A 15,075-nucleotide genomic window follows, 5' to 3' on the forward strand; every position below is an offset into this window, starting at 1 on the left:
TTTCAACAATGACCCAGGGCTATCGCCTTCAGTTTTTGTGCGCCCCTCCTGTGACTTCAGTACCTGCTTTTACCATGGTTGCAGATCACCAGCGCAGAGAGATCTTGCGCTCAGAGGTTTCCACTCTCTTGGACAAGAGGGCCATCAGAGAAGTGGATCACGGCGACAGGCGGGCAGGGTTCTATTCACGTTATTTTCTGATCCCAAAACGCGATGGGACACTCCGGCCTATTTTGGACCTCAGGGGTCTGAACAAGTTTCTTCGACCCCTGAAGTGCAAGATGTTGTCCATTCCACGGGTGAAGCAGGCGGTTCTTGTGGGAGACTGGTTCGCAACAGTCGACCTCAAGGACGCGTATTTCCAGATTCCAATCTGGGAGGGCCACAGAAGATTCCTCAGGTTTGCCTTCGACGGCAAAATCTTCGAATTCTGTGTCCTCCCCTTTGGGATATCGCTGGCTCCCCGCACCTTTACCAGGTGCATGGATGCGACCTTGGGGCCTCTGCGGGTGCAGGGCCTCAGGATATTGAATTACCTGGACGATTGGCTCATATGCGCTCAGACAGAGGAGCAGTGTCGCCGTCATGTCCAGATGTTGTTGGTGCACATCCAGTACCTGGGTCTGCGCATCAACGAAAAGAAATGCAGTTTGCAACCATCTCAGGCCACCCAGTTCCTGGGCATGTGGCTGGATGCCAGGACTGGGTTGGTCACGTTGACTCAGGTCAGACAGGATTCCCTCAAGGATTGTCTGGAGAGGTTTCACCTGGGGGCCGGGGTCACATGGAAGCTGTGTCTTCGCCTCCTAGGTCTCATGGCCGCTGCTGTACAGGTGGTGCCGCTAGCTCTCCTGCACATGCGGCCTGTACAGAGGTACCTGTACGGTTTGGGGCTCTGCCCACAGAGGAATCTGCGGGCGTCGGTGCTCATTACCGGGAAGCTGTGCACAGCTCTCAGGTGGTGGAAGGTCCCAGAGAACTTGGCGAGAGGCAGCAGGCTGGGCCCAGTGCTGCGCCGCCAGGTGGTCTCGGTCGATGCATCCCTCGATGGGTGGGGTGCTATCCACGAAGGCAGGGGGACCAGTGGGCGTTGGGGAGCCCTATGGCAGGGCCGCCATATCAACGCCTTGGAGTTGAGGGCAATCCACCTGGCCCTGGTGCATCCTGCCAGTGCTGCAGGGCTGCCACGTGCTTATAAGAACCGACAGCACCACAGCAGCTGCATACGTCAACAGGCAGGGAGGCATGGGCTCTCTACACCTGTGCAAGATAGCACACAGACTGTGGACGTGGGCATACAAACGGTTCCTTTCACTCAGGGCAATGCATGTGCCTGGAGTGGTGAATGTGGCGGCGGACCTCCTTTCCAGGAGGGGGCCGCATCCAGGGAACTGGAGGCTGCATCCAGCAGTGGTGGAGCAGATCTGGCGCCGCATTGGAGTGGCGGTGGCCGACCTGTTCGCCTCGAGCGAGAATGCTCACTGCCCACTGTTTTACTCCATCGGGAGGGATTCGCCGCCACTGGGTTGCGATGCCATGGCACACCAGTGGCCTCAGGGGCTGCTTTATGCGTTTCCCCCATTCAGCCTCCTGCCCAACCTGCTGCAGAGGATCAGTCAGGAGGACGTTCAGGTGATTCTGGTGGCGCCGGACTGGCCACACATGACGTGGTTTTCATGGGTGACACCACTGGTGCAAGGGTCACCATGGAAGCTCCCGGTTCGCCGGGACCTGCTGAGTCAGGCGCAGGGGACCCTGTTCCACCCCTTCCCGCAGGGGCTGAATCTCTGGGCCTGGCCACTGAGAGGGCCGGCTTATTAGATATGGGGCTATCAGGTTCGGTGGTTCGTACCCTGCAGAGCGCTCGGGCCCCGTCGACAAGGGCAGCGTACTCTTATCGGTGGGAGCTCTTTGTGTCATGGTGCAAGGCCAACCAGTTTGACGCGTTGTCTCCAGAGGTACTCAGATACCTGCAAGAGCTCCTGGAATCAGGTAAGTCATGCTCCACCTTAAGGGGTGTGGTAGCAGCTATAAAAGCCTCTCGTGTTGGTGAGGCTAAGCTGACTGCACAGGATGCTAGCCTCATAGCACAATTCCTCAAGGGGGCACAGAGGCTGGTGCCACGCAGTAGGCCGACCATCCCGACATGGGACCTGAGTAGGGTCCTGTCAGCTGTGGGGAAGGAGCCCTTTGAGCCCCTGGAAACCGTGAGCCTTCAGTGGCTGTCACTCAAGCTGGCTTTCCTCCTTGCAATTACATCTGCAAAGAGGGTGGGGGAACTGCAGGCTCTCTCAGTGCAGGAGAGTTGCTGCCGCTTCCTGCCAGAGGATGGAGGGGTTATCCTCCGTCCGAATCCAGCATTCTTGCCTAAGGTGCTCACTGATTTCCACTTGAATCAATCAGTGGAGCTGCGAGCCCTTAGGCCCTTCGAGGGGGCAGACGGGCTGCAATGGTCAGCGCTGTGCCCGGTTAGGGCGCTAAAGATCTATATTCAACGTACAGCTGCATTCAGGACGACTGATCAGTTGTTTGTCTGTTTCCAGCCTCAGCGTCGGGGGAAGCCGGTTTCTAAGGCTGGGCTTTCTCACTGGGTCGTGGATGCTATCCACCGTGCATACAGTGAGACGGGTGAGCCAGTGCCGGAGGGAGTGAAAGTGCACTCTACGCGGGGCGTATCCACCTCCTGGGCCTTGTGGCGTGGGGCGGCCCTCTCAGAGGTGTGTGCAGCCGCCACATGGGCAACGCCAAATACTTTTACCAGGTTTTATAGTTTGAACGTGGCCGCCAGTACCTCCTTTGGGGAGCGTGTGCTGGGGGCCAGGTCGACCTGAGGATTTATTCACTGTGCCCCTTGGCCAGTTGGCCTCGGGCCTGGCCAGGGTGATGTCAAGATCCTTGTCAGTGGACTGGCAGAGTGCCGGCCATCTGAGTGGCCTCTTCCTTGCACCCAGCCCTTGCGTCTGGCGGGGTTGGTTGTGCGGGGATCATGTACAGGGGGTGGTGGCACGTAGCGTCTTGCGGTGTCGCCGCCTTGAGTACATCCATTTGTATATAGTTTGGGGTGATTTTGTACACACTGTAAATTTAGTGCACCCGGGGTGGGGACGTCTCATTCGAAACTACCTCATGGGGTTACTATGGGGGTGGTGTCTGCAGTGGCGGAGCTAAGGGGTGGCCAGGGGTGGCCGTGGCCACCCGTGACCACTCTCTGGCCACCCCACTGGCCACCCCCATGGCTGGGGCATAATTTGACAAAAAACGTCTCTGCGCGCGGAACTTTAGTTCCGCCCTACCGCCGTTTCCGCACGGACGCATTTTACTGCAGCACACAACAAACTTACCGCGGGAGCAGAGCAGAGCAGAGCAGGAGCAGCCAGTTTGTCATAATACGCTGTCGCCAAGCAAGGACACCTTTGGAGGTAAGTTTTCTATGATCACTTTGGTCGGTTCTGGTCGAGTTTTCTTACTTGTTGACTGTGACTTTACTCCAGTTCTGAAGCATTTCAGACACATCTGGTAGTCTCCTTGTGGTACATTAGCGAATGGAGAGTCTGCTCTGACTGCCCTCATTTACGTTATATTATATTGTGTGTATTTTGTGATTTTTAAGACAAGTCTTTTGCACTTAAAAAAATAGACATCATTATACCATCGATTAATCACCAGCTGCAACGTTTTTCCCCCACACATTCAGCACACTATATCTTTTAATAGTGACTTGCATGCTGCTATTCTCTGTAGCAGAGCAGCATGAGCATAAACACTCAAATAACGATAGTCGTGTGGTAACTTAATGTATTTTGCTGCTCTCCTTACCTGTCAGGCAAAATGAAAAGAAAAATTGCCTGCTACTTCAGTAGAAAGACAGGGGATGTTGAAAGGAAGGACAGTGGTGAGGACAGACAAGAACAGGATGAGAACACAGACCCTGTAGCTACTGCACACTGTGACTGACTGCCGTTTCTGCCTTTTGTATCACCTATAATATAATATGTAATGATGTTTGATAAAATCATTAAGACTTACTGACAGTTTCAACATTTGTGTTTCAGACACTGTCACCACAGAACCCATGCAGGGCTCATCACAAGGTAGGTATGCCCACAGCTACTGTTTACTTTATGTATTGCAATTAATCATTACATTCTAAGTAACAATGCTAGGTAATAGTATAGTATAATTTAAACCGGACATGACCAAATCCTCCTATTAATATTTTATCGTGTGTGTGGTTCAACTGACAGGTGTCAACAGACAACAGACAGACCCACAGCAGGAGATGGTGAACAATGTGTTGTAAATTGTTTTCTTGTCTGTATACAACATCTATGCTCATCATCTGCATGTCTGCCCGTCCTGAGGGATCCCTCCTCTGTTGCTCACCCTAAGGTTTGTCCAATTTATTTTCAACAACATTCCAGACCATCAACATATAACTGTTTTGTGCATTTGTACAGTAGCCCTTAAGCCTTGTCTATGACTGGAATCGTTATGTTGACCCAATTTGCTGGCCATTATTTGTGTGTGTTTATACTGTAGCTTGATCAGCCTATAATAAAACAACTGTTTCTCAAATGATGTCTGTGTATTCCTGATACACCAACAGAATGAGCTCATAGTGATCACTACAAGCGGAGCTGATCATCTCCCGAATCCTCTCATCACAGTAAGCTGTGCAGTTGTCTGTATATTGTGCTATTTGTAGTGTAAGCATCTTTGTTTCTTTACTTGCAGGAATAAGAAAAAAATTTAGATACACTGAATATTAGTTGATCTTTTCCATCATTACCTGCGTTCTAAATATTATGGAGGTGTGTGGTTTACAGTAGGTGACCTAAATATCGCTATATTTTACAGTGAGACATTGCCACCCCATAATGATCACATGACCACCCCACAGAAAATTTTCTGGCTCCGCCACTGGGTGTCTGCTCTGTCTCCTTGGGACCCTCACGGTGTGTCTTACAGAGCCCATAACATATATTCTATATGTGGTGGAGAGATATTCTCATACGATAGAGAACGTGGGGTTACAGTGTAACCCCGGTTCTCTGAGAATAGAGAATATCTCTCCACATCGAGGCCGCTCGGGACCCGTTCAAATCAGAGTGAATCAGCTGATCCCTGCGCAGCTGGGTCCATTTATAGGGCGCAGGGGAAGCCACGGTAGGCGTGGTGTGTCTTAAAGAAGTTTTCACGTCAGCTGCTAGAATGTCAGTAAATCCCATAACATATATTCTATATGTGGTGGAGAGATATTCTCTATTCTCAGAGAACCGGGGTTACACTGTAACCCCACGTTGTTTGCTGTTTTTTTTACCTTCTGGAGGTGTATATTCATATATTTTTAGGGCCACAGGCCATCGCACCGGGCACTGGCCCCTACAGCTATGAAATAACTGCAGGGACCAGTGCCCGGGCAAATTATATATCAAAACGTGCGTCTTGATCGGGATCGGTGTGCTATTACTTTTCTTAACAGTTTACGAATTTGAAAACTGCTCAAAATTTTGCATTGAAGTCAATGGGGGTATTATAGTTTTTGATCAATCCCTGATCATTGACCATGATCATTTTTGGAGAAATTATGAGATTATAATGGGTGTGTATTGCACGGAATGTTCGTGTCAGAGTGCGTGACATCATCGGTTAGAGTGAGAGAGAGCCCAGAAAAACTCCAGATTTTTTCTCTTTCCACACGCGGCTCGGCCACAATTTACACTCTACAGACATGATTTTTTCCAAATTTGTAGACAAACTTGTTCTGTTTCTCACCATGTGCTCAAAATATCAGAGAGATTTACAGAATTTGATTTATCAGCCTCTAAGTGTGGCCACGTCTGTCTCTGCTCCTCATTGACTCCAATACAAATATTTTCTGAAAGAAGCAGAACGGACCAATGTTTTAAAACTGCCAGCGTCTCCAAAATATTTACTGTAGAAACACCTAATTGTACCAAATTTTTCAGGAAGTCCTTAGAGCACCGTTGATCTGTGTTTTTTTCTGATAGGAGTTACCGTTTTTGTCACAGTAAGCCTTTTGCGAGACCAATGCAGAGGCAGAAAATCACTCTTTTTCTCAACGTTTCTGTCTGTCTCAGCCTGGGGGGCCCTATCGTCATTGGCAACCACCTCAAGTTGCCGTGGTAACCACTGATCCTCAGGCCAGAACTCGTTAACTTCATAAACAACCCACCTGGCGCTCGTTAAAATGTATAGAAACACACACGTTGACAGAGATGGCAAAACCGGCTGTAACTAACTACCGTGGCCCTCTCAAAATTTCCCAGAGGAAATTTTCTAGTTTTATTTATCTTTCACTGTTTTCGAGTACTCTGCCCTAGATGTGACGGTTGAGGTTCCTGTCACTATGCCTCCAATTGATCATGTGCCCTGGCTACTTGGCCAAGGGGATGTCCCTTTGGGTGACTGGTAAGCGCGCATGACTCTTACCCGGGAGGTGTGGGTTCAATCCTTGCCACATAATCATGTCGATACAGCTGTTTTTCTGCAATGGTATGCTTGTAGCCTATTGTTTGTTAAGTGGATGTATGTGTTTTCACTGGTGGCAAAGTAGTTTTCCCTTGGGAGTCAATAAAGTTTTCTATCCTATCCTATTCTATCCTATCCTATCCTAATAAAACACATGATAAAATGATCTGTGTGACTGCAGGTGCAACAGTCACAAGGTGCTATTGTAGCTGACTTACTGTAAAAATCTGCTTGCAGACGTATTTACACAGTGTGATTTAAATAAATCATTGTCAGAATAAAGTGGTGGACGTGCACCAGTTACACTAGTAGTTAATTAACTATAACTATAACATGAATATGTCAAGATGAAATAAGGTGACACGAGGTGAAACATGACACAACATCCACTCAGTCTGATCATTATTTTATTGATCCTCTGTCAATCACTGATCAGAACCTTGTCAGTAGTTTTATTAGACTATAGAATACAACAGTTGATTGATTTAGTTAAGTTTACTTCAGCAGTAAAAACAACCCTCTGCATCATCTCAAGCTGCTCACAGATCAGTCACTGAGGTTCATGGACAATAACATTATGTTTACTGTCATACAATTATAATCCAGCATTTTAGTTTTAATCCTAGACTAGAGGCACAGTGTGATTGATCTGAGATACATGAAACTTAATTATAACAGTGGTATTAATAACACAAAATAATGTTTACAGTCCAGTGTTCATCCAGAGCGGCAGCAATTTTGTTTACTGTAACATGCTGAAAAAAATAGGTGGATGGGCATCCCCATTGTGTCCCTTTACCACTACATTCCTGACCTGGGCAGAACTTCTGCAAATTGGGACTGATTAGATTTTAATAGACTGAATTTGGCAATGGTTCAAAAAGATTTAATTTGACATAAAAAAAAAGCTGAAGTTACCAACAAACAGGAGCTGTTTTTTTGAATTTATCACAGGATCACACACCTTTTTTTTTTAGGTGTTGCACTCACTTCAGCCTGAGTTCTGGCCGCTCTGGCAGCTTCTTCTTTCATTCTTTGAAGCTCCTCTCTCAGTCTCCTTTCTCTCTCCTCATTTAGTCTTTCAATCTCTCTCTCCCTGGCCTCTTTTTCACACAGAATTTTTTTCAGCTGTTTTTCATATTCTCCCTGAATTTTTCTCTCTATTTCCGCTGTCTGTTTGTGGATCTGCTCTTCTTGTTCTTTCAGGATTTGTTGTTTCTCCTCTTCGATTGTCCTCTCAGCTTCCTGGAACATCTCATTAGTGTAGTGGCTTCCTCCGTTCTTCCGGACGATGCTTCTGATCTTCTGCAGCAGCTCAGTGACCTGAGAACGAGCTTCCTGGTTCTTCAGCCTGTTATTAAAGATGTGGTACTGACCGTTACATCTAGCAACCAGCTCCTGAAGATCTAAGGATCCATCCAAGAACTCTTCAACAGTCGTGTCTTCAAGAAGGTCACCACCGGTGAAGAGGACCATGCTGTACTTGTCTGCAGCCTGACCAAAGATCTCCTGGACCTTCTGCACGGTTTGCTTCTCCTCGGCAGTGAACCTTCCCAGTCTGATGACCACCAGGAAGATGTGTGGTCCAGGACAAGCGTAGGAGATGCACTGATTTAAATCTTTCTGTGTTTTCTTCTCATCAAACCTGGTGTCAAACAGTCCAGGAGTGTCGATGACGGCGACCTGTTGTCTATTTACAACAGCTCTGCCCTTTGAACAGTCCACAGTCAAGGACCCGGCGCTGAACTTGGAGTCAAACACCTTTCGTCCCAGGATGGTGTTTCCAGTCGCACTCTTCCCAATCCCAGTCTTTCCCACCATCACCATCCTCACCTCCTCATCATTAGTTATGATGCTGGAAGCTGTGGAGAAGAATGAGCAACACTGAGTAACAGACTCACTGCAACCTCCTGGAACTGGACCAGGGGAGCTAACATTAGCTTGGCACATTAACTTCAACAACACATTAGACGTCACCCACCTGAGTCCTTGCTCATGTTTCTGTTAAAATAGGTGCAGCAGCTCAGGAGAAGACTGAAGGGTTGAAGAGTTCAGAGTATGTCAGCTGAAGCTCTTATATGTCTCCAAGCCCCAAAGCCCGCCCTCTAGCTGCACTGACATATGCAATATATAAGGCACCTGATAAAATGACTCACGTGGCTGCATGTGAAACAGTCTCAAGGTGCTACTATGATATAAAAGTGCATACACAGAAAACATTAGAACCTTTGAACGTTTGAATCTTAGTGCTGGAAAAAAATGACAGTGATTTACTATCAAACAGATGTGATGTGACAGTTTATAGCTCAGTCCAATGTGAAGTTGTTTTGGGAAACTCAGCAAGTTTGATTCAAGTTCAAATCTCTTAATTCTTCCTTTATTGCAGCCGGACAGTACAACATTATAGGTGAACACATTCCATGTCACCATGGCCATGGGCAGAGCTAACCTGAAGAGAGGCATCTGAAAGGCCAAGGCAGACTACAGGAGGATAGAAGGATAGAGGATCATGAAGGCAGCAACAACACCAGGAAGGTATAGCAGGGGGTCCAGCACATCACAAGCTGCAAATCCGGTAACCTCACAGCTGCCCATTCCTTCCTTGGCTGCCAAATGTGACAGTGGTGGTCCTGTCACTATGCCTCCAATTGATCATGCGCCCTGGCTACTTGGCCAAGGGGATGTCCCTTTGGGTGACTGGCAAGCGCGCGTGACTCTTACCCGGGAGGTGTTGGTTCAATCCCCGCCTGGGCTGTAAGTGAAAATAACAAAATAGTAGTAATTGTGTGCGTGAATACCAAGTTACAGTTACAGGAAACTTTATTAATCCCCAAAGGGCGATTCTGTTTCTACAATCCACCATACATCTTAACAGTAGTTGAAATGGGGCCAGGTCAAGCTGACCATGTGGAGCAACAGAACCGGTTGGGTCCTGTTAGAACAACTGCAGTTCTTGGAACACATGCTAAAGTGATGCCAAAAATATTAAAAGGCTGGATCTCTAAGTCGGGGGGCAACCGCCATTCCGACATCCCACCAGTCCAACATAGGCCTCTAATTGTCTAAATGGCAACACTTAATTTTCTATCAAACGTCCCATCATTCCGACAATTTTTGCCTCCTATGGCCCTGAGCTGATCATGTAATCATGTCTCAGTCAATCAGACCTCATGTCTCCTCAGAGTTTAGTGTCTCAGGACAAAGTTCAGAAAACTATAAAACAATCATTATTCTTATCTAAACAGTTAACAGTTTTAGTGCACATCTTACTGTATTTTATAGTGTGTTATGTTATTACACTGACTGTACAGCTTTATAGAGTTTCATTATTTAATGTTGTTATTTTTTTTTGTTTCACTGCTGAAAAAAACAAATAAAATAATAAAACCCCTTTCTTACTTGTACAAAACAAGAGTTCAGCATGTCTTAAAGAAGGGAGGAGCCTGTTGAGTAACGTACATTTCCTTGTATTAAAGCCTTGTCGGAATGGTGGGACGTTGGCTTGGACGTTTGATTCTGTGGCCTTTGCCATTTGTCAAATTTGGTTGTGTAACTCAATAAAACCCCGACTTCTGCTGAATGCTACCTTGTTCCAGTCGTCTCTGAGTCTGCGTAGCCTATTGGTCGACTTGGAAACTTAAACAGAATCTGGTGTGGAGTCACATTAATGCCAGCCGGCCACCAGCTTTGAACACACACCAGTTCATCTACAGAGCCTACGGATCCACAAAGGATGCTGTTGCCACAGCTCTCCATGCTGCCCCGACCCACCTGGGGCAGTGGGGCAGCTACACAAGGCTGTTCTTTGTGGACTTTCTACACCATCCTTCCCCACGGACAAGTGTCCAAGCTGACAGACCTGAGTCTCTCGGTTACATGCTGTCATTCCAACATCCCAACAATTCAATTCAATTCATTTATTAAGGACTGCACAACAAGTCGGCAGAATTTGCTTTCGGCACAGCATAGTGCCAGCACATAGTACTGTGTGGCAACAGACATCAGTTATACATTTAACATACATGAGCCATTCCAACATTCCACCATTTAGACATCCCACCATTCCGACATCCCACCATTCCAACATCCCACCATTTAGACATCCCACCATTACAACATCCCACCATACCACCACTCCGACATCCCACCATCCAGACATCCCACCATACCACCACTCCGACATCCCACCATCCAGACATCCCACGATTCTGACATCCCACCACTCCGACATCCCACCATCCAGACATACCACCACTCCGACATCCCACCATTTAGACATCCCACCATTCCAACATCCCACCATTTAGACATCCCACCACTCCGACATCCCACCATCCAGACATCCCACCATACCACCACTCCGACATCCCACCATTCAGACATCCCACCACTCCGACATGCCACCATTTAGACAAACCACCATTCCAACATACCGCTATTCCGACACGCGAACGTCCCACCATTCCGACAAGGCTTTCCATATAAGGAAATGTGCATTCCTCAACAGGCTCCTCCCTTCTTTAAGACATGCTGATAGAGGAATTCCCACATGGTTGTGTGTAATTACGCAGCAAAGCGCAGACATGGACTAGTCTGCCTGTCAAGCCTCTACCAGGTCTTTTTACTAAACTTAACCAACTCCTTTCTTCATTGCCTAAAACCCAACCAGTGCAAAATCTTTTGGGGAAAAAATACGCTATTAAAGCTGGGGTCTGTAGTCCTGTTCAGAAGCACTTTTCGTTATACTGGGGGAAATGGCCCGTCTAATTTCAGAGGAATCAGTACATTATGTCATCAGGAAAAGGAACGGAAAAAAACAGAGCTCTGTGACAGCCGCAATACTGAGAAAACTCAACCCAATCCGTGCTCTTCAGACCGAAGGGCACGGATTGGTCGAAGTTTGCTCGGAGAGTAAAGAACCAATCAGATGCCTCCGTGTCTCGTTCTGCACCCGTCCCCCTCCTACGCGCGCGTGCACAGTCTTCACGTCTGGCTGTTGTTGCCCGGCTGGAAAAAGTCAGCACTGCTCTGCAGAAGAACGGATTTCATGCTCATTTCTGAGCAACGGCTGAGAAAATGCAGCCAAAATCACCACTTCCACGGTTACTTGTAACGACTCGCCCTGAGAAAAAGGCAAGGAAGAGAAAGCCGGAGGAAGAAAAGGCTGGCTGCGGACAAAACGGCTCGGGATCAGTCTATGCTCTGGATGCAGCAAGAGGCTAAACCAGAGTACATCGGTGTAGCTTCAGGTCGGTGGAAACAACGGAGGGATCTGGGCCTGAAAAGTGATGCCGAGGTTGCTGTCTTTCTGCTGGACAGGTAATTATTTGTTTTGCTTCGGGGAGGATTTCTTATTTTCATGAAATATGTAGGCTAACTTTTGCTAACGTAGCTATTGTAGCTTGTATTAGCCAAATGCTAATATTAGCTTCTCTGTGGGTTTAAAACTGGTCGGTGACTCTAGTATTGAATAGATTCTACCATAGTCGTCAGTGTCTGCATTATTATTGTGATAAAAGACGCACATATGTTGGCTTTTACGTTTTACAACTGTTGCGTATTTATGTTTTCATAGTCATGACATGAGAAGGATCGATCAACCTTGACGCAGTCTGAACACGGATTGATTAGGCCCCGCTAGCTTCAACTACTGTTTCCAAGTCTCTGTCCACGGTGAGTTCAACTTGCTGCTGCTGCTGCTGCTGCTGCTATTGCTATGAATATGAATTTGACCAACGTTGTCTTTGGTGTGGTGTAAAAATCTGTCTTTCATATCCAGCCCTTTCTGTTTTATGTGGCTCAAAGTGCTATTTGAGGTACTTCAGAAAAGTATTATTGCACATATAGTATATATACATGATATGAAGTGATATCTGCCGTATCATTATACAGACATTGAGTAAATGTTAGTGATTATCTTTTGAGAAATATGATGGCCTGAGGATAAAACCTGTCCTTCACCTTAGGAGGTCCAGCACTCCACACAGAGTTGTTAACATCAACTACAACAACCACCAACACTAAAATAAAACACAGCTACCTTAGGTTATACCTCTAACTTTGTGTGGTGTTGGTGGAGTAATTGATCATGTTACAAGCTTGTCTATGGACTATACTCTGTTAGCTGCTGTGCAGAGAGGATAGGGGAAAACTGAGGATTTTTCAACAGTTTATATAAATCGTTATGCCTTTTTGTTCTGTCAAAACATCTTCCTTTCAACTGCCAAACCCAAGATTTCTATTTCTACATATAAGCAGTTCTGTGTTTTGTGCTCTATGAATGAAGGGTAAATGTATGTTGATGCTGCACTGACAGTATTCTCTAATTTTGCAATCTTCACAGAGATGATGACTTCTCAGTAGCTGGGGTTCAGGAATCAAGACATTAGCTGCCCAGAGGAGACAGCTCTTCAGCAATTGGATGCAAGGTATGTTACTGTGACGACCATCCCTGCTGCCTTGCTCTCTTCTCTCCTCACAGCAGCAGGGTGGTCAGTGGCCGAAGCTGCACCTGGGCTCTGGGGAGGCTGTGGTCTACAACTCCCTCCTGGAGTCAGCTGCTCTCCCTCTCTCCTGCCTGCAACACCTCCTGCTCTTTGGTTGATGTTTTGGTTCTGTTTTTACACTCTATAACACCCCACACACACATACTCTTCCATCCATACACCCACTTACATTACTGATCTTACAGTCCACACACGCCATGCTTAGTTTGTTCTTTTTCAATCCTTTTAATCAGGAAAAAAAGGGGCAAAAAATATTATTGGCATTTTTGAAGAGGACACTTTTGTCCCTAAATGATAAGAACGTATGTTTTTCATAAGGGTGTAGGTTATAGGTTGTATCACAGCCACCACACTAGACAGGAGTTACCTCCTGCTCCTAATGATGTTGCTCCTTTCAGACGTTGTTCAACTGGGGCAGAGCTTTATGCTTCAGACCTTGACGCATAAAACTCCACCCCGAGTAAACTGTAAGCTAATATGAATGTATCACACAAAGCTTATTATCTTTTCTCTTATTACAGATACAGCAAGGTGTACAATAAAAAATCGAAGAAGTGGAGCCTTTCCACAGAAAAGGTGGAGATGGACTACAGTTACATTGCAGGCCAAAGGAGCAGATCAACAGAGCTGACAAAACACTCCTCATACACAGCCTGACCTGTCTGCCTTCCCTGGAAACACCTTTTCCATGTAAACACCTTCTCCAATGTGTAGATACACTCATGTTGAAAATGTACAGATACTTATGTAACAATAAAGGGTGATACCAACTTTGTTGTAATTTTTCTGTAATCACTTATTTTTGTTGTGGTGGTGAGAAAATGTATAGCTTCTTTTGCAGAAACACTAAAATGAAAGGCATTCATCACTTTCAAATTTTTATTAAAAACAATATAAATAACAAAAGACAAAATTTAAATATAAGTCAAAAATATAAATAAGAATAATAAAATAACTTTGGAATGTACAGACTGTAAACTTCAGTGCAAATTTGACAGGAATCTAATGTAGAACACAGTATAAACGGCAGGGCTCCAGTAAATCTTACAGTGTGTTTACACTCTACAAGGGACAAAACCTTTATACTGTCCATGAGGATCTGGGTAGCGGTCTCTTTATTTTCCAGACACAGGAACTAGGTAGACCTGAAGCTGGAGGGCCTGGTGGAGGAGCATCTCCTGATGCTGACATCTGCAGGTATCAAACAGGAGGTTTGGGTTGATGAGATTCTTCCAAGCTCAAGTCGTTCATTTCTAGCCTGTAAAGAGAATAGTTCATCAAGGAGATTAGACTTTGTCATGATGTTGTCCTTTATTATTACTAATATTACTGGAATTTCATTTATTATTTTTTGTATGTTTATATTTTTCCTTTTACAGTTTATGAATGACAATGAACTCTCTAACAGAAATGTTGTGTTCACAGTAAATGGCATGTCATTGTTTACAGTTGTTTACAGTTCTTGATTATGTTGAGATCAAGAGAAAAAAAAAGGCTCAGACTGTAGCTCGGTCTGAGCCAGTGCTGTCATCGTGTAAACTCTAACAATCAAACAACAAAGATATCGTTAGCCTATTAGCATATCTGCCTAACTAATTTATGTAGCCAAATTGAGATATTGGCCTAAATCTACTTTCCTAACACTTCTGCATCACCCTGCATAATTTTCAATGAAAAACTGAGTTAGGCAGATATGATATGTGACTATTAAAAACACTAAATACACGTTTGTCAGTGAAAAACACATCACAATCAGGCTAACTGTTACAATGTAATTTAGCTGATGGGTCTGAATCCAGCCGGATCCTCGGGAAGATTCAGCAGATTCAGACCTTCAGACCCGACCTGCCCCTGGGTCTGCACAGACTGATGTGCTATAAAACTAACAAAAATAATAATAATAATAATATAGTTTACTTACAGGTACGGTAAGTGAGACATGACTGTTTGTTGTCGTCCAAAACTACTCCTAGCTCGTTAGCTCGTAGCTGTCCTCTCCTCCGTGCTGCTTCTGTGCGCGTGCTAGTGTGTGGGGGCGTGGCTTGGACGGACTCACTGACGGGAGGGGGAGCAGGGG

At 46.0% G+C, this 15,075-nt stretch overlaps 1 protein-coding gene across 1 annotated transcript; it reads right to left on the reverse strand.

Moving 5' to 3' along the window:
* Positions 1-7,296: 7,296 nt before the first annotated feature.
* On the reverse strand, positions 7,297-8,541 carry LOC146986649 (GTPase IMAP family member 9-like). Its single transcript, XM_085780659.1, has 2 exons — positions 8,474-8,541; positions 7,297-8,354 (listed from the first exon to the last, which is right to left on the reverse strand). Exons 1-2 carry the CDS (start codon positions 8,487-8,489, stop codon positions 7,441-7,443), a joined length of 930 nt encoding a protein of 309 aa, XP_085636785.1. The 5' UTR covers positions 8,490-8,541; the 3' UTR covers positions 7,297-7,440.
* Between the last annotated feature and the right edge of the window lie 6,534 nt (positions 8,542-15,075).

This window comes from Trachurus japonicus, chromosome 6, assembly GCF_045865225.1.
Source record: "Trachurus japonicus isolate A0001 chromosome 6, Traja_1.0".
Classification (NCBI taxonomy): domain Eukaryota; kingdom Metazoa; phylum Chordata; class Actinopteri; order Carangiformes; family Carangidae; genus Trachurus; species Trachurus japonicus.